This window comes from Rhinolophus ferrumequinum, chromosome 16 (genome assembly GCF_004115265.2).
Source record: "Rhinolophus ferrumequinum isolate MPI-CBG mRhiFer1 chromosome 16, mRhiFer1_v1.p, whole genome shotgun sequence".
Classification (NCBI taxonomy): Eukaryota; Metazoa; Chordata; class Mammalia; order Chiroptera; family Rhinolophidae; genus Rhinolophus; species Rhinolophus ferrumequinum.
The window spans coordinates 918681-942380 of NC_046299.1; the positions used below are offsets into that span (position 1 = coordinate 918681).

The 23700-nt window shown below is 56.7% G+C and overlaps 1 protein-coding gene across 10 annotated transcripts in view; it reads right to left on the bottom strand.

The window, feature by feature from the left end:
* Nucleotides 1-23700, bottom strand: part of JAKMIP3 (Janus kinase and microtubule interacting protein 3) — a 75003-nt gene that overhangs the window by 14751 nt on the left and 36552 nt on the right. For 4 of the 10 annotated variants that reach the window (XM_033131086.1, XM_033131084.1, XM_033131085.1 and 1 more), the window contains exons 4-19: nt 17794-18009; nt 16331-16450; nt 15587-15733; nt 14584-14715; nt 13254-13289; nt 12444-12503; nt 10959-11087; nt 9860-9988; nt 7401-7484; nt 7076-7138; nt 4626-4724; nt 3582-3680; nt 3429-3488; nt 1633-1698; nt 729-797; nt 563-640 (exon numbers count right to left, since the gene is read on the bottom strand). In XM_033131086.1, the coding sequence (XP_032986977.1) occupies nt 563-640; nt 729-797; nt 1633-1698; nt 3429-3488; nt 3582-3680; nt 4626-4724; nt 7076-7138; nt 7401-7484; nt 9860-9988; nt 10959-11087; nt 12444-12503; nt 13254-13289; nt 14584-14715; nt 15587-15733; nt 16331-16450; nt 17794-18009 (1587 nt within the window). The remainder of the gene's footprint in view (nt 1-562; nt 641-728; nt 798-1632; nt 1699-3428; nt 3489-3581; nt 3681-4625; nt 4725-7075; nt 7139-7400; nt 7485-9859; nt 9989-10958; nt 11088-12443; nt 12504-13253; nt 13290-14583; nt 14716-15586; nt 15734-16330; nt 16451-17793; nt 18010-23700) is intronic. The other 6 variants (XM_033131087.1, XM_033131093.1, XM_033131091.1 and 3 more) reach the window with 5 other exon arrangements.

Consider the following 23700-nt stretch of genomic DNA (forward strand, 5'->3'; position numbering starts at 1 on the left):
AGTTAACAATGGATCGTGGGCCGCAGTTTGGACACCCCTGATCCTAGGGGGAGACAAAGGCACACACAGCCCAGGACTGTCCTGCAAGGTGACATTAATTTACAGGAATAACATTGCCAGAAAGGAAGTGTGGGCAGGCTCCTCAGTGGGGAGACGCTGTCTCCCCCGGCAGGCGGATATGACGTCTTGGAGGTGGGGGCGGGGACAGAACAGGACCTCCGTATGGTGACGTGACTTGAACATTCGACTGTGTTCAGCTGATTAGTGAGTGCATCACTGTTCCATGAGTTCTTTCTTACCAAGTCATTTCAAAGCTGTGCCTGCATTCGTGGGGTGAAGGGTTTCATGGCGGCAGCAAGGCACCCTCAGAGCTTGCCGAGCGACAGGGCTCCAGAGGGACAGATGTGACCCCACACGGCCACACGGCGCCGAGGCTCTTCCCAGTCAGGGGTCTAAGGCCTGGCCCACACGGTCCCGAGACACACCACTGGACATAGGAACATTTTTCCCATTTCTCCCCCAAGTCCCCCCACCCAGGGTTGTGCAGCCATATTTCTCTTACCTTGTGAGCCTGGTCCAGGGTCTGCTTCCTGTAGTCCAGCTCCTCGTCCAGGTAGCACTTCTGTTTACTGAACAGCTCCTGAAACACAAGAGGAGCCGGGTCTCAGCCTTGGGTGTCCGACCTGGTGACTCTGTGCTGCCGACCTCGTGGCAAGACACCCACCGACCTTCTCGCTCTCCAGGTCAACCATCTTCCGCTGCAGGGCTGACTCCGTCTCTTCGATCTGCTGGAGCCACTGGACACAAACAGAAAGAGCAGGTGACGGTGACCCTCAAGTCGCCACACAGGCACCAGAACCATCCCTGGAGACAGCCTGGGGGCAGAGGGAGGCAGGTGGCCGGCTCTCTTCCCCACTCTTCCTCTGGGAGGGGAGAGCTCCCCTCACTGGGAGTCCTGGGCTCGGCTGGCACCGCAAGCTCTGTGTGCCCAGCGCGAGGCGGGCTCCAGGCCCCAGCCCACACTCTGCCTGGTCTCCTGGAAGTCTGTCCCCCACCCCCTCCCCTGCGGCAGCAGGAGCACATGCATCTATGAGTTCTGCCAGGAGATGAAGGACGGGGTCCCGTTCTCCCCCAGTCCTGGCCCCTGAACCCCTACGTGCTGGAACACCTGTTCCTGTTGTAGGCCTAAAGGACGGCGTGCTGACAGCAGCCTAGTGTGCTCCAGTCAGCTTCTGGCTGTGGGATGGGCCCAGCAGCAGGCTGGTGGCCCTGGGAGCAGAGAAGCTAGTGGCTGAGAAGCACAGGAGGGCTGGCAGCTCCCAGAGGAGGGTCCTGGCAGGTCAAATAGAACACTGATGGCTTTACAGACCCCCACACCTCCTGGCCTTTGGAGGGGAAACTGAGGCAGGGCTGGTATTGGGGCAAGGTCTGTGTACATCTGTCATTTGCAAACATGCATGGTGGGTGCTGCTTGATCGGAGTGTGTGGCAGACCTCCCAAGGAGGACAGGATCAGCAGACCCCTCCCGTGACCCCTCCTCCCAGGAAGAGCATTTTCTCTGCGCTGAGCAGAAGAAGGACACCTGCAGGGAGCCTGAGCCGCTCCCAGGAGCGCCCACACTGTCACTGTTACCTTTTCAGCTAAGGTCAGAACTGTCCTGGCTTGTATGACGACCACTTGTTCCTCATTGGTCAGATTCTGTGGCCGAAAGCAGAATACACATATAGTCAGAGTCTGGGCCTTCCCGGGCAGCGGGGACGAACGATGGGTGGGAGGCGGGGCTGAGTGACGGGTGCTTAGGGGGCTGATGTGACAGACGCAGCCCCCTGGGGGTGGTGGGGCTGGGGCCACAGCTAAGGACGTTTTTACTAAGATGCCCCCCCAGGAGTCTGTGATACCCTCTACTCTTGACCCTGTTCACTCTGGGGTACACTGTCCCTTTTGTCCTCTCTCATCCTTTCACTGGGAACCATGATGGTGTACGTCAGCCCACAAGGCAGAATTGTGCAGGTGGGGCAGTGTATCAACAGGCCGGCAATGATAGGCACCCCATTCTCTGTCCCTGCCCCCATCTTTCTTTAAAGTGAGCTCTCTGCATATGCAGGCCTGCATTGGCACTTACAGATGTGGAGCAAAGGTAAAACATTCATAGCTGGGGAATGGTCCCCAAGCCTGAGGTTTCTGCCTTATTTCTGTATGTCTTATTCCTGTCTCATCTCAAGGAGCCCAACTGGGTGGTCCCGCCAGGGCGGTGACTCTCAGACCTCACCTGCCACCTTTATCAGTGCCAGGGCGGGAGCTGGGCTGTCCCCACTGCTAGGCCCAACTTGTGGGACAGACAGGAAGGGGTAGGAAGCGCATGGGGGGCAGTGACTGACTGCTGTAGGCACAGAGGCAGGCTCTGTCAATGGGGCACGTTGCACCCCAGCTCGGGTGTGATGCTGGGGCTGCGGTCCGGTGTCCCCCATCCCTCCTGCCGCCAGGGAAACTGGCCAGGCTGCATGAGTGCCCGGTGTGTGTGTGTGTGTGTGAGAGAGAGAGAGAGAGAAAGAGAGAGAGAGATTGCATGCGTTTGTTTTCTTTTCTTTCTCCTTCAACTGCATGAAGTACACTAATGTGATGAAGTGCTTCGCTCTTTCTTGAGAGCAGTGACCATGATGGGGAGCCCAAGGCCTCAGGACAGCTGCAGCCCATGTGCTTGTCAGCACGCTTTGGTGGGGAGAAGTTCTGGGCCGTGCAGTGGGGCTGCCACCCAGTGCACAAGCCCCCCATTGGGCGGGTGGGCTCAACAAGTGCAGGATGATGGCTGGAGGGCGGACAGAGGATGGATGGAAGGTAAATGGACAAAGGATGGAGGACGGCGGATGGATGGATGGACAGAGGACGGAGGGGGATGAAGAGGAACAGTCAGGTTTTCCACTCAGTAATTAGAATTGCTTTGAGGAATTTGCTGTAGCAATCGGAACTCGGCCTTAAATGAGATTTGGGGATTATTTATGGGCTCTTTCCCGCCTCCAGAACCAAGGACATGAGAACCTCAAGAGTCACGGGCCACCGAGGGTGTGGAGGAGTGAAGGACTGAGAGGGATTGCAGACACTGAGAACACGTGGCCAGAGTGTGTCTGCCAAGGAATTGGGTGTGCACAGCAGGGGCTTCCCACCCTAGCAGAGCAGGGGCCCGACCCCACCGTGCTTCAAGGTGCTGGTCGCCACCCACACAGGCGCAGGATCAACTTGAGAAAGGAACAGAATTTCTCCCAAATCCAGGGACGGTCTCAAGCAGCTCCGGCCACAAGGAGGGTGCGGCCGGGGCGGGCAGCCTGAGGCAGGTCTGCAGTGGGACTCACAGGGGCCCCTGGACCACGGAGGACTGGGGCTTCGGGGTGGTCAGCACGAGGAGGCATGCACAAGTCAGGAGAGCAACATACACTTACGGCGTTGTCCCCCAAGATGTCCAGCTTCTTCATCAGCTCTGAGACCAGGATGTCCTGGAGGCAGAGAGACAAGGGACACGCGGCAGGTAAGCGCCAGCCGGGCAGGGGTGGGCGTGGGCAGTCAGGGCAGTCGGGGCGGGGGGTTACCGTCACGCCTTCCGCCTCGCAGTACGCCTGGAGGGGGCTCTTGCCGTCCACGAAGGGGGTGTGGTGGAAGTTGATGGCGGGCGACTTCCTCTCCCTCTCCTAGACAGAAAGCAAGGCTGGGCCCAGGCGGCGGCTCCCACCCATCTCCTCCCTCCACGGAGGCTGTGCTGGGGGCGGCCCAGGGAACGTGGCGAAGCCAGAGGCCACCGAACGTGCTCAGCACGGTGTTTGTGGAAAATGAAGCTCTGACCACAGGAGCAGCGGCCCCAGAAGATGGTCCCTGTACTAATGCCGACAGGAGCAGGAGCCCCCAGCCCAGACGGCCCTTGGGACAGCTCGCTCGTCCACCATGGGGATGGTCACACATGGGGGGTGGGGGCTCACAACCTTCCTGCCACCCAGGGAGGTGGATGGGAGGACCCTGAGGGGCAGCTCCATCTGGACTCAACCCACTTCCTCAGTGGGCAAGTGGGGACGCCATGCCCCACATCTCAGGTGGACTGGGACTCCAGGAAATAAGCCAGGTGGAAATTCGGGAGCAGAGGAACACCAAGCAAAGCTGGGTCACTGTCGTATGAGAGGATGGTCAACCCTCCAGCAAGGGTCATGACCTCCTTGTTGCCAGGTGTGCTGAAGGGGAGCCCTGGAGCTGTGTGCGGGTGGCCAGCAGGCGGGTACCAGCCCAAGTCACTGCCTCCGGCCTCAACGTGGACCTCATGTCCCATCCACCCTCTCAGGGGAGAGTGGCCGGTGGAAGGTGACCACAGCCATGAGGCTGTCCAAGCCCTGCTGGACCCTTTCCAAGGGAGCCTGGCCCCCGCCCCCACCCCTGCAGGAGGCCTAGGGCAGAATGCGAGGGCCAGGACAGCAGAGCCCAGGAGAAGGGCAGCTGGTCCCTGCACGGTACCCTCATACAAAGAGATGTGCACTTTCCAACCAGCCTTTTGGGTCGTGTGCAAAGGCTCGTGTGTATCAGGAAGGCCATGTATGCGGGCGACCACACTCACACCTCCTCTCACGCCCAGCATCCCACCCGCCCTGCACCTCCAGCTCCAGGATCCGGAATTCCAGCAGCTCGTTTTGGTCTTTCCCATCCTGGATCTCATGTTTTAACCGAGCCTCTTCCGTCTCCATATGTTTAATCTATAAAATAGAAGATGGACGAGACACTGGAAGTCACGTGAGGTCAACTCCCTGGCTTCCCCGACAGCTGCCAGCGGTCAGCGGGGACAGTGAGCAGCCTGCGTGCCTGGCCAGAGCCCTCCAACATGGGTCTGTGTGGGTCCCCCCAGGGAGCCTGGGTTAGCCCTACCCCTCCTCTAATGGGCTGGTGCAGTGGGCACAAGAGGTAAGATGTCCCCGTGTGGCCCCTGCCTCGCCAATGGCCTGGGCAGCACTCCTTGGAGCCCAGGGTGGCTCAGAGTCTCAGGGACAGTGTCTGGAGGAGGAGCCATGTCCTGTGGCTGCCTGGTGACCCTCCAGAACTGATTTCACTAATTAAGGGACTGGTTCCACATTAAGTTTGACAAAAGAACCTAATGTGTGAAGCCCATACCTTTCAAAGGGTAATCATGACACAGCCCACAGCGTGTGTCCCCAGTGGCACCCGGAGGACAGAGAAACACCAGGAGAGTGTCCACCATGGGCAGGTGGCTTGGCCCCCCCTCAGCTGAACTGGGGGGCTGAAGAGCCTGCTCTGATGCGTAGAGGACGGTCTGATGGACCAGGAGCGTCTCCTCCGAGGGAGCTGGTGCCATTAGCGCTGGGTCTTTCCTCACAGCCATGTGTCACCCTGAACAGCGGGCGCTGTGACGCCATGCCCATCATACCAGAGAAAAATCACAAGTTTTAAGTGGGCGTGCGAGAGTTTAAGTGTGCACGTGAGTGTTTGCGTGTACACGGGAGCATTTGTGTGTATGTGTGCGTGCGTGTTTAAGTGTGCACACAAGCCTTTATGTGTGCATGTGAGTGTTATGTGTACAGGTGCGTGTTTAAGTGTGCTCGTGAGTATTCGTTCATATACAAACATTTGTGTGCACACGCACGTTTAAGTGGACACAAGCTTTCAAGTGTGCACGTGAATGCTTTTGTGTGCATTTTAGTGTGCATGTTTAAGTGTTTAAGTGTGCTCATGAGTGTTTATGTGGACACAAGAGTGTTGTTCATGTGTGTATGTGAGTTGTGTGCGCACAGGAGCGTTTGCATGTGCATGTGAGTGCCACAGGAACAGCTCATTAAGACATGTGTGGAGGGTCCACAGGAAGCACGTAGGTGTCACTCACCACTCAAGACGTGACAGCACCCAGAGCATTGCCCCCTGTGGGGTTGATGGACCCGGATGGGGCACGACTGGCCTTTGGCCCATGGCTTGATTTGGAGGCTGCCTGTCTGCAGGGAGCACTGTTGTGAGGGCGCACGTCAGGCTTGTGAGCTCATGGCCACCTGGACTACCTCCAGAAGGGCTGGCCTGCTAGGGAAGGCACTACCTTCTCTGCCTGTCACCTGCCTGTGGACAAGGCCAGCTGCTGGTGGGGAAGGGTCCCAAGCAGCCCGTCACCAAGGCATGGTGCTGGCAGAGCGATCTGTGAGGCCCCGGTGGCTGTTCTGCCTCTGGATGTGTGGCCACTGCCACCTCCTGTGTCACCACATGACCTGGCCCAGAAGTTCCAGGCCCTACCCACTCGGATGGCCACCGACTGCCTGAGTCTAATCTGACAAACCTACAGCCCCAGTGTGCAGCCCCAGAGGACAGACTGGACTTGGGGGATTGGGTGCTGTAGAGGGAGACACCCCAGGATGGACACCTAGCTGGGATGGCACAGCTTGGGGAAGGTGCAGTGGCCCCTTACTCGGGCCACTACTGAGAACAGCCCAGTCATGCACCCTGATTCTGACCCATCTGACATCTGATCCAGTCTTCCAGGCCACAGAGCCCAGCCTAAGGGTGGGGGTGACGGATGGCAGCACTTTGGAGGGCTCTTGTCATCCACAGGCCAGGAGAGCTCATAAGTGGGTGGCAGCAGGTGAAGCCATGATTTTGTCACACGTGTGCTCACACCTGTTCGGCAGTGACAGACACCAAAGCCTGGTCTCCTGTACACCTGAGGGACTCTGCCCAGGACCGTTGGCTCTGAGGACCGCGGTGCGGAGTGGAGTTCCCTGGCCCAGTGGCTTCTGCTTGGGATGATTCCAATGGTTTTGAAAAGGCAACTCTTTCAGAGTTTTTCTAACCATCACCAACCACAGAACCCATGAGCACGACCAAGCACGGATCGAGGATCTGCTAGGGACACCAGGCTCTGCCTGGGCCCAGGTGCCTCCTTCCGGGCTGCCTGAGAGGTGGGCAACCCACAGAAGTGAGAAGCACAGAAGGCCCAGGTGGGGCCGTCCGCCCCGCCTGGCACCAAAGGGACCCCGCACTTCCATGGATGAGGGTGGGGGATTCCCGCTTTCCTGGGACCCAGCCAGACTCCCGAACCATGGGCTGGCCGCACCTTTTCTACCAGCTCTTGGTTTCTCCGATACAGTGCTTGCTTCTCTTCAATCCACTTCATATCCTTGAAAATGGAATGAAATGCAGAAATAAGTACACTGCGGGTAAAGTCATGAGGCCAGTGTCCAAGTCACAGTTCAGAGCAGAGGCTCTGAACGAGGACCTCACACAGCCTCTGAAGTAACCGCCTAGTGACAGCTTGTGCCACGCAGCTGGTGACCACCCAGGACTTCACCCATTTCCAGGAGGGTCCTGGAGAGGGAGCAGGAGGGGACAGGCCTGCCTCAGCCGGACCCCACGTGGCCCCTGCGGCCTGCGGCACTCACCCGCCCCTGCTCGGCCAGCGCCTTCTCCAGGTCCTCTATCCTGGTCTGTGCCCTCTGCACTTCTGCTTGGAGCTGCTCACGGGTCTGTAGGACGGGAGGAGACAGACATCAAATTTTTCCTAGGAGCCAGAACAGGCCCGCGGCAGGACCCAGAGGACAGCCTGCCCGCTGGTTCGGCTATTGGAGAAGCGGCCGTTCACGGCCTTGCGGCCGCAGGCAAAGTCAGCCCCACTCGGATTCCAGGGAGATCGCTGGTTCACTTTGAGGGGCTGTTATGGGAAATCTCACAGTCGACAAGGATGTCTGGGCCTGCTGGCTGCTGGCAAAGGGCTTCTTTCCAGTCCCTGGATGACAGTTACGACCACACCCAGACGGCGCGGGTGGCTGGTCAGCCCCCCAGGCCCCAGGATGCCTCCCTTGGGGCACCAGCGCCCTCTGCCAGGCTTGGTTCCCTCCTTTACTGCCTGTGCTTTCACTTACCCTCCTTCCCTCATCCTGCCCCTTATTCAGAAGATGGCCCCAAGCCTCCCTTGGGCTTCTGGGGGTTCCCAACCGCTGTCCTGTGTGTTAATTCCCTCTGAGGTCTAAACCATGGGGTGCTTTACCCTGATGGGTGCCCCTGCTCCCCCGAGAACAGCTTCCAGGGCAAATGAGAGCGTGTGGGGCCCTGGGGCCCTCCTGGGGTCCGTGGGCCCTGGATCTGCCTATCTGACCCCCCCACCCGTCTTCCTCCCCCTTCCCCGCCTCTTCCCTCCCTGAGGGCCTGAGGGAATAACAGTGACGCCTCCATGAGAATCCGGGGCAGGGGTTGGGGTGGAGGGGCCCAGTGAGGCAGCACCCCGTGTTTCAGAAGGAGGCTGAGGCCCGGGTGGGGTGGCAGCTGCCCACAGTCAGGACCGCGTGCGGGAAGGGCTGTGCCCGCCCTGTGCCCGCCCCGTGCCCGCCCTCACTTTAAGGGTTCCTTGATTTGTGCAGTGAGGGATGCCATTTCCAATTTTAATACAGAGTCTGCCTGCATGGGAATGTCACTTTTAAAAAAATGCAGTTTGGACATTTTTACTCTCTAGTCCAAAATACTCTCAGTTTTTTTGTTTGTTTTTGTGTGGGTTCTCTGGTACCCAACAGGATAAAGGGGAACAAGTTCTTCCAGCTTCCAAATGGTCACAGCAGCTGTCCCTCTCTGGCCACCAAGAAGGGGCTCAGCCAGTCCCGCCCGGCTGCCTGGGCCACTGGGCTCCAGGAGTATGAAGAGGGACTGTCCTGCTCCCTTCTCTGAGGTCAGGGCAAGAACTAAGCACATCAGTGGGAGAGGGAACATTTAAAGTTCCCTATTAGGAAAAAAAAGTCATTCCATTTTCATCTCTGCTTTTCAGGCCAGAGGAAGGCAGGTTGCTGGCTGGCAGGCGAGCCAAGCTCCACGGGAAGGGGCAGTAGGGGAGGCGTCTGCCACCACTGTTTTCAGGACAGGTGCCCTCGCTGAACCGTCAAAGAGGAAACCCGCCCAAGTGACCAGGCGGTCGAGGGTGAGAGGACTGAGGCCTGTGGCTCCAGAGGCAGCTCCAGAGGGGGCTCTGCGGACGCTGTCCCCTGGTCCCCAGAGGCTCATGCTCTGCCCAGCCAGTCACACTGAGTCACACACTCATGGGACAATGGCCTTGTGCCCTGCAGGGTGGTCGGGGAAGCAGAGCTGACCCACACACGGCTGAGCTGCTGGCTTAGGAGAGCCCTTCCTTCCAAGGGATTGTGGCCTGTCGCCCTGTGTGGCGCCTGTCAGAGCCCTGCAGGTCCGGGAGGCGGTCAGGAAGTCCAAGAGGCTTAGGTATGGTGGTGTGGGGGCCTCTTACCACGGCCTCCCCGAGCAGCCAGCACTTCCCACCTCCCCAGATGGGACTCGAGACGTGTGCAACCCCCACTTCATCCAGGGAAACAAGGTACAGGGGGGACATCCATCTGCTCCAGGCTGGGCCTGCCCAGCGAGGCACAGGGTGAGGTGGGCAAAGCATCTGAGCTCAGAGCAAGGTGGATGAGTGAGTAAGCTCGGCAAGTTTCAAAACCTGAGCTCACACGCTGACCCTCCCTCACCTTCTTGCCTCGGTTAAGGGAGACCTCCCTACAAGCTCCTCTGCCAGGTTTGCAAGGAAGGTGACATCACCTTCAAGAAGCCTCGGGCCCCGTGCCCTCCACACTGGGCCTGGAGCAGGATAAACTTGCTCTCTGGACAGCCATCAGCACACCTGTGCCGGCACCGCTCGGGCCAGGTCCCACCCAATGAGCTGACCACAGTGCCAGCTTCCCGAACCTTGCTCTTAATTGCCTTGGGGAGGGTCACCGGACGACATCAAGTGCGGGAGAGAAGGGCCCCTCAGGAAGGTGGAGCCACTGAGTCCCTGCTGGCCAGGGTTCAAGCAGGGAGGTGCCGGGTGGGAGCGGGAACGTGGTGGACTGGAAGTCAGTTAGACCTTAACTTCTCGCTCTGCGTCCAGCGTCCCTCCGACCTGCTCCTGTAACAAGGCGTACGCGCGCTGCAGAGCCTGGTACTCCATGGTCAGCTGCCGGAACCTGAGCTCTGTCTCCTCCTTGGCCATACCCTGGAGGCGCACGAGACACCACTTAGTGCCCAGCCTCGGCCTGGGGCGGACAGATGGCCCAGCCGGCGGTTGAGGTCAGGGCGAGCCTCGTGGGGCGGCAGCCGGGGGCCCAGCTGGGCTTCCACCCCTGGCCAGGCCCCCCTGACCCGGCCCCTCCGCCCTGAGCAGGCTCACCTGAGGTCCCGCTTGCCCAAACGAGCTGGCCGCATTCCTCCCCACTGCTTCCCACTGCAGGCCCCTTCCCGCACAGGGCCCCCAACGCCTCCTTCTGGCTGCAGTGACACCTCCCACTGGACCCTGAAGGGGTCTCTGCTCAGAGGACAAGCTAGCGGTCTGCGTGGGAGGGTGGCCGTGTCCAGGAGCAACCGGACCCTGGGACCCTAACCTGGCCCAGCACCCCAGCCCATTCTGCTCCCCTAAGCTTGCTGGTGGCAGCTCCGGCTGTGTCTGAGATCTGTAAGCAGGTCCATGGCCTTGGGGCATCCACCAGACCTGAGGGGGCGGGCACCATGGCCTCAGAGCCCCCTGGGCCTGGTCAGGGCGGTGGCCCAGCAGCCGCTGCTTGTTTCCCGGCTACAGGGGCACAGCCAGTCAGCACAGGCTCAAATGGCCCGTGTTTGAGGTGGCCTCCTTCTGGAAGGGACCAGCAGGGGGACACCCTGGCCGTGTTTCTATTGGAGACAAAGCCTGTGCAGCCCCAGCATGTCCCCTTGGTCATGCTGCTGCCCCCGTGCTGGGGGCTCAGACCTCCCCGTGCAGCCCTTTAGGAGGGGGAGATCTCTGCACCTCCATACTGATGGGGTGAAGCCCTGGGTGTGCCCTCAGAGGAAGGGGGTGTTTCTCAGAGTGCAAACCCACGGACTGTTAGGGTCACGGCCAGTGAGAACCACCGGGCTCCTCTCCAGGGAGCAGCTCAAGACCCGATCCTGCCGGACCCGCCCGCCAGACTGTCCAGCAGCCTCTGTGTTACCTCCTCCAGGTCGTCGTCTGGGGTGCACGGGGTCTGGTCTGTCCTGTCCGTTTGGTACGAGATGGAAGAGCCATCGGACTCCAAGGAGGCTTCCTCATCGTACCCAAAGAAGGTCTCCACGATGACCGGCTTCGGACAGAAGGGCCGCCTCAGTCCAAACCCAGATGGGCGAGCAACCAGCCCCGGGGCCCCTGGGTCATTCCCACCTCTCCTGTGCTGCCTGGCCACACCCCAGCTCTCAGTGTTCCTGCCCTGGGTCTGGTCCAGCCTCCCGCGCTCAGGCCAAGGGGGCCTTCTGGAAGTGGGACTGGAGTTCTGTGGAGACGCAGTCCACCTTCATGGTGGGGACCTGCTCTGCAGATCCCAGGGTAGTGGCACTGAACTGCCACCGTGCAGATGACATGACATGGGACCGACAGTGAACACTATTCCAGCATTCAACACGTGGCCACTTGTCTAGTTGTCTAGTTGTTGTGTTTTCAAAAGTATCATCCTTGGCAAATTGGAATAAAAATGGAAACAAGAGCAAAGCAGGTGCCTCCCCAACTAGCATGAGGGCCGCCTGAGGGGATGCCTCAAGGCTCACCTCTAACTCCAGCATCCCGGACTCCCCTCCCCCAGGCTGCTTCCAGTTCTAGCTCCTGGAAGGTCCACTGGCCACAGAGTTCTTGGCGGCCACCAACCTCTGGCCCTCGCCGCTGAGCTCGGCCGGCTCACAGAAGTGCCACTCACGGCGGTAGGGCCCAGGTGGACAGGGCAGAACTCCTGCAGCCGGTCCACTCTGCTAGAATGGAGCTGTCGGGTTCCAGCCTCGGATAACCCCTGAACACCTGAGACACCTGACGCCCTCTCACGTCTCCTAGGGGCCCTTCTGAGAGCCCCATGAGCTGGCAGTGGCGCCCAACGAGTATCTGATTGCCCGCATGGGGACACTGCTGACGGTTCAGAAGCCAAACGAAAACACACATGCTTTGCAAAAGCAGGATGCAAGCTAGGTCCTTTGGAATTGTCTCCCAAACGTCCTCTGATAGAAACCACAGTTTTACCCAAAAGGACTGTGTTGCACAGAAGTTACCCCAGGTCTGCCAGATGGCCTGCATGGGGCCTGTGGACACAGGACACAGCCTGCAGTGCAGTGGTGGCCAGACAATGGTGACAGGGGGCCAGCTGTGTGGGCACAGGGCGCGGCCCTCAGGACCGCGTGATTCAGGCAGGTCCCCACACAGGGCAGCAGGAAAGCCAGTGTCCCGGGGCTGACCCCTGCTCATCACATGTCAGACCTCTCGAAAATTTGAAAGAAATAAAGTTGGATTTTTAACTTTATAAACAGAGTGTTTACTTAGCATCCTGTTTCTGTTCTTTCACAGTTACAAGTTTTAGAAGGAATAAAATCATTTTCTCTTCTCCCGCAGAGGAAGAGGTCCAGTCATGGGGGCGCTCGGGACACACGTGTGACGTGCACGCACGCTGGCATCCCTCGCTTACCTTGGGGAGCTTTGCCATTTTCTTCCTTTGTTTCCGGTATCTTAAAAGCTTGTCACGCTCCTGCAAGAGCCAGTTGAAGAGATTCTTTGAGTAATTGAACAGCTCTATCAGTTTCAAGTACACACTTTAATGTTCCTGTGTTGTCATTCGACTGGACGTGCAGGGTAACTTCAAAACTGGCACACTGCCCACACTGCCACAGACGCACAGGGCGTGGCCGTGACCACCGTTCAGGTGCCCGTCATGCTCAGCCATCCTCCAGCCCCTTCGTGTCTGTGGTGGTGGTTGGGGTGCCCTGCGGGGGACAGGGCATTTGAACAGCACACACAGAAATGGGACTGGAGAGGACCGATGACAGCCCAGCCCCTGCATACTCTCTGAGCAGATGTGCACATGTTGGACACGGACCCCACAAATGTCTGAGAGACCAATGACCGCTTCTCTCCAGGGAGCTCGGCTGCACTTTTGTGACCGTGACAGTGTAGGCCCAGACTGCAGGTCTGTCCTGCAGGGGCTCAGAAACCTGGAGCGGGGGAAGTGCCCCCGACAGGGGGTCATCTGACCCCCGCATGGATAGTTGATGTAATAGTGACAGGAGCTGGGAGCCGCCATAGGCCACCGGGGCATGGATGGGTGTTCTCAGTCACCTGGGCAAAACCTCTGGGTAGGCAGCACTGTGCTCACAAAATCCACCCTCTGCTGACACCACCACTTCTGTCTGGACTGGAAGGAGTCACTGGCATAGGTGGGGTCCCAGGGACAATGCAGGGGAAAGGGGTGTGAGGACAGGGGGTGCCAAGTGGTACTTACTAACACGCTCTTCACATAACCAGCCGTTTCCAGGGTCTAGGAAGAGAGGACAGCATGCTGGAGAACTCGAGCGTGACCCTTCCTCCCAGGACCCACAGAGGCCGCCCCACACCCAGAATCGGTCGCTCCCCCATTGCCCTGAGGGTCTTACTTGGTCCGAAAGGCCCTTCCTCCCTTCCTAAGCTGATCCCCCAGAGGGACCGTGACCTGTGGGCACACCCGGGGGCCATCAGTTCAGGGTGACTGTGCCTTCCAGAAATGAGATAATGTGCACTGTTATTGACGTCTTCCTTTTCCTGTTCCCTCCTAAGTTCTTATTACTGTGGGGACTGTCACCGTGTCACTGAACAAGAGCTCAGATTCCAGGCACGGTCGGGGCAGGCTGTGTGGGTGAGGCCCCACCCCACAGCTTGTGGGGGACATGGGCATCTGTCTGTCCCGTCTCATGTTACTTTGGGGCAACTCCAGTCATCGAAACAAGGCAGGCCAGCACTCTGGCCACGTGCCACGCTAGTGAGAGAGGGGTGCTGCCATCCCTCCTGCTGTGCGAGGACACAGAATGACCAGGGCAGCTCCTTCTGAAGTGATCTGACCAGAGCCAGCTGGGGTCCCACCGAGAAGCAGAAGGACCCCAAATCAGGATAATGGAAGGAGGGTTTGATGAAGGACAATTTGCAAAATTGTGCTGGGGGCATCAGGTGGCAGGGACAGGGCAGTGTAGCCGCCTGGCTGGGGTCCCAGAAAAGATGTCCGTGTCCTAATCCCAGAACCTGGGACTGTGAGCTTCTTTGGAAATAGGGTGGTTGCAGATGGGATTAATTTAGGGATCTTGAGATGAGACCATCCTGGATTAGGGCGGGCAAGTGCCCTTAGAGAGAAGAGGAGAGGGGAGCATTGGGGAGAGAAGGGAGGGACACAGAGAGAAGGCCCGTGAAGACAGAGACTGGAGCGGTGAGGCCTGGTGGCAAGGACAGGTCCTCTCCTCGAGCTCTCAGAGGGGGCGCCGTCCTGACAGCACCTGGGTCTTGGATTCTGGCCTCAGAACTGTGAGGAAACAAGTTGCTGCGGTTTTAAGCCCCCAGCTGCTGTCATGGTGACACACAACCTAACTGGCTGCACTTCAGTTGCTGAAAACCCTGGTCCAAAGCAGTGAGAGGAAGCAGAGCTTCAGGGGAGGGCTACCTCCAGCACGACCACAGTGAAGGGACCCAGCCCAAGCCGACCCCAGGGGGTGAGGGGACGAGGGTGTAACCTCGGGGGGCAGCAGGGTACAGAGAGGGGAGAGGAGCAGGAGGACCCAGACCGTGGGGAACACCCTGCGCCTAGTCACCTTGGAAAGCTCGTCTATGAGGCCCTGCTGCTCCACAATTTGCAGCTTCAAGAAGTCAATTTCTCGTTCATCTTGATTTTGATCCAGGTCATTCAAGGAACTGGGTCTCCTTATGGTCCTGACTCTGTGTCTCTGAAAAACCAGACCATGTCACAAGGGCCAGAGTGGATGGTCCAACCAGGTGATGGGGGAGCTAGGGTCCTCCCACTCAGCCTGCAGGTGCCCACACAGCCCTGCCACTGCTCCCCGGTTGGCTATGGGCAAGGGGGTTCCCTGCTCTGACCTTGGAGCAGTCCAGCTGCAGAGCCCAGGGAAACCGAGGCTGTGTCCTGGCTGATCCCCAAAGTGGGGTCAGAGCTGTGAGGCCTGGGCTCAGTGCCCACGGGGAAAACTCTGCACCCCAAAAACGAGAGAGTTGTCCGTGCCAGTTCATACCCCACTGCCTTTTCTAAACTTAGAGTGTAAAAAGAAGGGGGTTTCTGGAGAGTGGGGTGTGGGGGTCACTCCTGCCTGCCTGCCACATCTGCTGAGTTTGGGATAAACTTGTACTCACGGCCTCTGGGGCCCCTGAGGCCAGAAGGAATACACAAGACACCAGCTAGTGGGCCCGGCAGGAGTAGAACCTCTCCTGGCCCCAGGAGAGGTTCCTTTCCCTCCCACGGCCAGTGCCCTAGGCTCTCACTCCCTCTGACGTGTTCAGAGTTGGAAGATGGCATCGGGGTGAGGGTGGGGGGATGTGACCTACTCAGCGACTTCTCTGCTCTGTTTTGCTTCCACCTGTCACTCCCCTAGACAGACACCTGTGACACCTGCCTTCAAGCACCCAGACCCTTATCTAAGGCCCTCTCTCCCAGGGAGCGGGCCTGTGGCACTTCCTGTCCCCACAAACATAGTGAGACTGAAGGCCTGGCCTTGTCAAACCTCCTGCCTGAGAAACAGAGGACTGCTGCTGGTGCAGAAGAAGCGCCACCTGCTGGCCTGATGGACCGTCAGGGTCCCTTACCATTTCTATGTTCTCCTGGGTGACAAATTTTAACTTGTTTTCCATTCGACGTAAAGTGTGGGACAGATCCTCGTTTTTCCGAGTGAGGCGTTTGTTTTTATCCAGCAATGGCTTGTACTGACTCTCAGCTTCTCTTAAACGCTTTAACTGAAAGACAAAATTAATTACAAAGATGTTGTTTTGTTTTTGCTTTTTTTTTTAGTGGTGACAGCAGGTCACCATACAGAGTCAGCAAACAGAGCAGAACAAGCTTGGGTAACAGGGAAGTGTCACAGTTGGGGGGCCGTCAGAGCTGGGTAAACTTGCCTGGGCCCGGACCCCCGGGGCTCTTTGAAAAGCTCTCCCAGGGAGACACAAGTCAGTGGAAAATCTCAGCAGGTGAAAAGGACTAACAGTGATGGCGCCACGGAAGGGTGAGTCCTCACACATCCCAGATAACACGCAGAACTGAGGGCACTCTTTCTCAATAATGCAGCGCAGGAACCAGCCAACCAGCACTTGAGGTCCACGTCTGGCGCCCCGCGTGGTTTTGTTGATAAAGTTTTATTGGAAACAGCCAGGAGTCCTAGACGCAAGCCCCACCATGTCACCACCACTCCTTTCCATGGGGAATCTTGGAAGTGGACATCCCAGCTCCCCTCACACTGCAGCCGTAAGCCCGTAGGAGCCAGAAGACACCCCCATCGCCGGACCTAGCCCCGCCCATGTCGCAGCCCAGCCCCACCCCTACGCCTCCGGCCTCACCAGCTCATTCCTTTCTTCCGACAGCAAGGCATTCCGGTCCTCCAGTTTCCGAATGATCGCACTTAGCTCTGCGATTTTAAGTTGGAAGCGCCGAGCATCCTTTTCATCTAACTGCTGTTCCTAAAACAGAAATCCACTGCAAATAACTGTAGGTAGACACATAGAAACCTTTGCAAATCCCAACATGCCACAGAAACCGCGTGGTGATCGCCCAAGATTCGAGGGAGAGCCTCGCGGCTCGGCAAACTGCACGATGGGGCAGAACGCAGGAGCAGACATGTCCAGGAGAATGCAAATGGGGAGGGTGAGGGCGTGCAAATGCAGGTACCCCCAAGTGTGGGTGATCTCAGAAGACATCGGAAGCAACCCCATGCTTTCCTTGGCCACTGCTGCCTGCCCCCTGCAGGGTCTGCCCTGCGCTGCTGGCGGGAGGTCCTTTCCTAGTAGGATAAGGTGAGCACAGGAAACGATATTCAACCTAAATCTTCCAGTGTTGGTTTCCCAAGAAGTGTGCCCCTCCGATCGCGTTTCTGAAAGGTCACTTTGTTAAGCCCTGAAATTTCACTGAAAAATCAGTGGCAACATCTGAGGCTCTCTCTGAAGGAAGTGCAGTCTGTTGAGTGCAGTGCCTGGGCAGGGACTGGTTCTAGTTCAGGTTATGAAAGTTTATAAGATGTTGTCTCCTAGTCTTGAAACGTCTTTGTCCTGGGGCTGGCTCAGCTTACACACGGTTTTGTACCAAAGCAAACACACGCGTGTCCAGGACTGAGGAATGGTTCCTCATCCAGCAGGTGCAGGAGAGGCTAGGGAACCGACCAGAAGGACCTCACGAGGGTCCATAAAATTTAGACACCCCCCCCCAATTTCCCAGAACCACTCCAGGGGGCTCTGAATGAGGAACAGTAATGAGATGGATGGTGGTATGGCAGTGAGGTTGTCGGCTGCCCCGTGCCATCGTGGCAAGCCAAGGAGAAGCAGGAAAGTGTCATGGTCACATGAAAAGCGGGTAGGAGGCGAGTGGCGAAACCACTGCTCGAGGGTCGAAGCCGGGATGAGAGCAGGGAGCCAGTCTTCCCAGCCGAAGGCAAAGCCCGTGCATGGACATGGAAGCAGCACAGCGTTGTCTCCCACCAGCCCAGGGCAGGAGCCTGTCCCAGGAAATACCAGGGACCCTTTGCAATCTGGGGGCCCAGTCACTCAGGTGGGTTCCAGCTAGAAGCCAAAGCCTGGGAAGGAGGGGGTGCGGGGTGGTCCATGACAGGGGGACCTAGTGAAGGTAGTGCCGCACCACATCAGCAAGGAAGGGAGGGGTGCGGAGACTCTGCCCTCCCAGCCAAGCCAGAAAGCGGAGGGCTCCGAGGTCTGGCTGGCAGGCGCAGACTTCACGGCGTGCCCGGGGCGGGAGATCTGTGCCTGCCGTGGCCATGGGCTCTGGGCCTGCGGGTGGAGCGGGAGGTGCTTACAGGGCTTGCTGAGGGCTCTGAGGCGTCTCCTGCACCACTTGCATAAGGAACTTCCCGCCTGGGGCTACCCAGGTGCCGATCGGCCTCTTTGGCCTGTGACAGCTGCTCATCTAAGGCCTGTTTTTGGAGCTGCAGTCTCTGAGCGTGACCGGCTTGCACCCCTAACTCTCTCTCCAGCACGAAGACTGCTCTGTCCTTAAATTTTATCTCCTCCATCTACAAGGAGAACAGAACACAATCACAGGCAGGCAGGGTGCAGATCTGCAGTTACCATAGGAACAAGCAGAATGCACAAGCACGAGGAGGGGCCCCATGCAACAGCCCTGCCAGTCCTGCAGCGTCTGGGCTCCCAGAGGCCTGGAGGGCGAGCGGGAGCCCCACTGCTGGGCTGCAGCGTGATGCCCTGCCTGGGCTGGCCACTGCCTGGCAGATCAGACCTGCTGGCACAGTGGATTCCTGGCTCTATGTACCCTTCTCACCCCAAGCCCCAATCTGGCAGGACCACGCCTCCCATGCTGCCCTGTAGGGTCTCTTAGGTAACGGGGGAGGGGAGGCTGGCGTCATCTGGCTGGGTCCAGGGGGCCACGTCCACCTCCAGCTCCTGCTGAGTGAGGGGCAGAGTGTGGGCGGGTCTCCCTGAGTTCCCTGCACCCCAGCAGTAGGAGGGTATAACGAGGAAGTTCATCTTAGAGCAGGTGGACAGTGAATGGGGAGAAGGGGCAGCACCGTCTGAAAGGCCCTCGTAGCCTCTCCTCTCCGCTCCGAGGGGCACCTGGCCTGGGCAGGTGTGTGGAGCCAGCACTCCGCCTCCTTGCTCTGAGGTGTGGACAGGAAGCAGGGTGCTGCCCCACTGTTTGCAGACAGAGCTGCAGTTTTAATTAATCTGGCTTCCAGCTAAGGCTGGGGGCGTGGGGGCCCTGGACAAGCAGCTCCAGACAGGAAGGCAGGCGTGCCCAGTGCGCCTGACCCACCCAGGCCCCCATAGGCTGCAGGGCTGGTGGCTGAGGGGGCCACAACTCTTACCACTCCCCCTAATTTGCAGCACTCCTGTGCTCAACCTCAAACAGCTGGAGAAGCCACCTGTATCCCAGTCCCTCCTCCAGGTAGCCATAGGTGCTTCCTTGGCCACAGTGGGCCTCCACCCTTGGAAGGGAGGGCAGGACCCACCCCAGACAGAAGGAGGCGCCATGGGTATGGCGTCATTGCAGATAGCACCGGATTTATAAGAAGCCTCAGTTTGAAACATATTTGCAAACAGAGCGGGATAGGACATCTCCCTGCTCTGGTTGCTGTTTAAGCTTAAAATAAGCTAATAAACCAGCCACCTGCTGAGGTCACGCTTGGAAACAAAAAGGTGACGCGTCTAATTAGCCCCATCACAGAATTCACGGGCAAGCGATGAACTGAACAGAATAAAAGAAATCCTTAATTGCTAAATTCCCATTTACTGGAATACAGAAATGCAGAAAGAGGCAACACAGTCAATTAGTGTAAACAAAGAGGCCAGTGAAAATAAAATCAGATTAATAAGCCACAATATTCTGTGGTCTAACATTTGCACTCTTACACACAGGTACCTTAGAAACATATTTCTTTCATCAGGAACAAGAAAATCAGTCACTATACACACATCCCACTGAACTCAGCAATTTAAGCAGATGGTTTAGACCAGAAGCCAACCTCCCTGAGAAGTCACCCACACGTGTCACGTAACATAGCTGCGTTACAGAGTCATTCAGATGTTGGGTTCGGGAGCTGTCCACAAAGGAAAGAGGAGGAAGGTTGTTCCACAGGCAGAGTTTGATTTTTTAAAGATGGAAAACTCAGTTTCAGATCAGTGAGTGTCTCCGTCTCCTGGGGGGAAATCCTAAGGAGCCGTCTGTGCCCAGGACAGCCCCCAAAGGCAGACGCTCCCCTGGGAGACACAGCAGATTACGCGAGGGAGGGTGCCCCTCACTCGCTGGCAAGTGGATTACATTGGATCTCTGCCTAAGGCCCATGGACACTGCTATGGGGTTGATGTTTGCTTGGCCGTATCCGGCTGCGGATCAGGGGCATACAGTGGTGGCTCTTACATGGCTGTGCGCCTCCTGAGGCCGTGGGTCTCCCACGCAGTATCTGCCCCCCCAACCCCCGCCCCCGCTCCAAGTTCTCAGCCAAGTGCATTTTTTTACATCCTCTTCTAGTCACACACCACTTACCGACGGGGACACATTCTGAGAAATGCATTGTGAGGCGATTCTGTCATCGTGCGAGCATTACAGAGGCACAGACACAAACGTAGACGGCACAGCCCACCACACACCTGGGCCGTATGGCACAGCCCGCTGTTCCTGGGCTACGGCCTGCACAGCATGTCACTGTACCAAGTCCTGCAGGCAACTGTATCACAATGGTACCACACAGTAACAATGTGCTATAAAAGATAAAAGACAGCACACCTATATAGGACACACCAGGAGTGGAGCCTGCAGGACTGGAGTTGATCTGGGGGAGTGAATGTGATGGCCTGGGACGCAACAGTGCACAGCTGTAGACTTTGTAACACTGCACACTTAGGCTACATTCCATTTATTTATAATTTTCTTTCTTTAATAATAAATTAACTTCAGCTTACTGTAACTTTTACTTTATAAACATTGTTAATTTTAACGTTATGACTCTTGTATGCACACTTAGCTTAAAATGCACATTGTACAGCAGTACAAAAAATTTTCTTTATATTTTTATTTCATATATATGTGTATATATATGTGTGTGTGTATGTGTATGTGTATATATATATATATATATAATTTTTTTAAGGAGGGCGCAGCTCACAGTGGTCCATGTGGGGATCGAACCAGCAACCTTGGTGTTATTAACACCACGTTCTAACCAACTCAGCTAACTGGCCACCACTTCTTTCTTTATATTCTTATTCTTTAAGCTTTTTATCTACTAAAATTAAGAGAAAAATTTTTTAACTTTTTTGTTAAATCCTAAGACACAGACACACATAGTAGCCTCGCCCTCCACCGGGTCAGGGTCATAGTGTCACTGTCTCCACATCTACATCCTGGTCTCAGGGGCAGTGACACCCATGGAGCTGTCATCTCCTGTGACAACACAGCCTTCTTCTGGAACACCCTCTGGAGGGCCTCCCTGAGACTCTTTTTGAGGAGGTGTCACTCTTGTTAGAAATATGTGCAGAATGGTTTTCTTGGTTTCTTTTCTTTCTTTTTCTTTTTTCTTTCTTTTTTTTTTTTTTGCATCGTAGATTTGCTTGTAAGCAGATAACACATCTTGAACAGTCCTCTCCATTAATGAAAACCTTTCAGTGTTGGGGCCACATTTTCAGACTTTTTAAGGAGCTTGTTGAGGTCTACAAAGTGTCTGCTAAACCCTCAGAGTGAGTGTTCTTGGGGGTTCTTCTTCTTTCTCTTCTCCTGCAGTTTCCTCTTCTCTTGCCTCTTTGTCAGCTGTGTGTTACTGTTCCTGTTCCACCAACCCCTGGTTAGACGTCTCCTCAGGGACCCCTCTAGGAGCTCCCCGATGCCACCCTCATCCAGGTCAAGTCGTTTGCCATCTCTGCCACGCCCTGGTGACATTTGCCGCCTCCTCCTCCTTGGCAAACCCTTTGAAATCACGGATGAGCCTCTTGAACGTCTTCTTCCAGACGCCACTCCTACAGGCCGTGGTGACGTCGCCCCAAGAGCCCAAGCAAGGCTCTCGATTCAGAGATGTTGTGATCCTTCCGGAACTGCATTCATGTCCTCTCAGTGTCCTTCTCAGGGGCAGCAACAGCCTGACAGCACAGTGGCCTTAAAAGCTGCTATAACTCCCTGACCCCCTGGTTGGTCAGAGGTGGTGTTTGGAGGGAGAAACACAACGGTGACATTGGGAGCAAGGTCACTGATAAAAGGAGGTGTCTGGGAGCATTACCAACAAGAAACACAATCTTGAAAGGTATGTTATTGTCCACACAGCACTTCTCCATTTGGCTGGTGAAGCAGCAATTCGGGAGGGCTGCTTGGAAGCGGCGCTGTGCCGTCCGTGCCTCCTGACTGGCACTGGTGCTGTCTGACATGCTTGAAGGCTCCGGGGTTCTCAGACCACAAAGGGTCTCAGTTTGCAGCCTGCAGCACTGCCCCCAGGCAAGACTGGCATCCTGTGTGTGAAAGGCCCAAAACCTGGCACTGACTTGGCCTCCTTCTGGATGAAAAGTCCTTTCAGGTCTGTTTCCAAAACAGGGAGGTTTCATCCAGATTGAATGTTTGCTCTGGCGAGTAATTTTCCTCCACAATCAGCTTATCCCGAGTTTCCCAAAATTCTTCAGCTGCCTTCACATCCGCACTCGTAGTCTGACCGCTCACTTCCACATCGTGGAATGAATGAGGATCCTTGATTCATTTAAACCTCCCGAGCTGGCAGTAGGCTCAGCGTCACGGTCAGGTCCAGACTTTTTCTCAACATCACAGACTAATTTTTGCTTTGGCTGCGATAGTCATGGTGCTGAGAGGGATACGCTTCTGTGCCTGGTCTTCATTCAAAGTCACTAGAAGTTTCTCCATGTCTCATCTAGGCCCTTCTCGAATTTTTGTTCGTCTTGTTACCTTCGATGAAGCAGATCCTTTAACAGCTTCTGTCACTTTGTTCCTGTTCAGAATGGTGGCTGTGGTGGTATGGGCTGTGCCTGGCTGGCGAGCAGCAACCATCACTGACTTCCCACCTTCGCAGTCCTTAATCACTTTAATTTCGTCTCCAGGGTGATCACTCACGTGGCCTCTTACTGGCAACATCAGCATAGATTTCGTGTGTTTCAGGGCCATGATGAACCCAACAAGATGAGATTCCATCCAGCACAAGAGAAAATGACGCACTCAGGAGACACAGCGAACACCAGATGACGGAGACTGCTGCTGGCCTAACACTGCACACGGTCTTACAGCAAACTCTTTTTGTAAGTACCGTGTTTCCCGGAAAATAAGACTGGGTCTTACATTAAGCTTTGCTCCAAAAGATGCATAAGAGCTTATGCGTCATCAGCGGGTATCATCCTGAAAAATCATGCTAGGGCTTATTTTCCGGTTAGGGCTTATTTTCGGGGAAACACGGTAGAAAGTGCACACTCTAAAATAACGATAAAAAGTATAGTAAATACATAAACCGGTGCCATGGTCATTTGTCATCGTCATCCAGTGTCATGTACTGAACACAGCTATATGTGCTGTACTTCCACACAATGGGCAACGCACACACACGTGAGCAATGGGTGCCACTCCTGTGTTGCTATGGCGACGACATCACTAGGAGGTGGGGATTTCCCAGCTCCACTGTAATCTGACAGGACCTCTGCCGTCTGTGCCTGCCGGCCCTCGTTGACCAAAATGTCCTCACGTGGCTGTGACTGTCCCTTAGACCCCGAAGGCCCATCTGTGAAGGAGAGCATCATATGCACGCACGGGTGCCCAGGTGAGATGGGAAAGGCTTTGTTGGGCTGTGGGGAGCCCCCTTTCATTGAAAGGGGGACGTTTCCAACTCGAGGCCCATGTAGAAGTATAGACAGCGGGACGGAGTCAACAGGCAGCCAGACGGGCAATCCAAGCCTGCACTTGGGGTTGTGCCCTGCGTGCAGCTCCCTGCCTGTGACGGTGGGCAAACCTCACAGCTCAACAACTGCGTTGGTCCCCCTGGGGCTCAGATGCCCCTTTCCCTCCCAGGGGACCATGGGGTCCTGGTGGCACCACTGCAGAGAGCTCCGGAGACGTGTCTATGTCACTGCCTACACCCTCCTGTGACCAGCGCTCCCAGGAGCCCAGGACAGGGGTTTTCCAAGCTGCCAGTGGGGCGTAAATTGGGCAAGTTGGTCGCCCTCCGGCTGCCTCCCCTGTGCAGAGCTCGGCAGCGCTCCCCAATGGCCTCCCG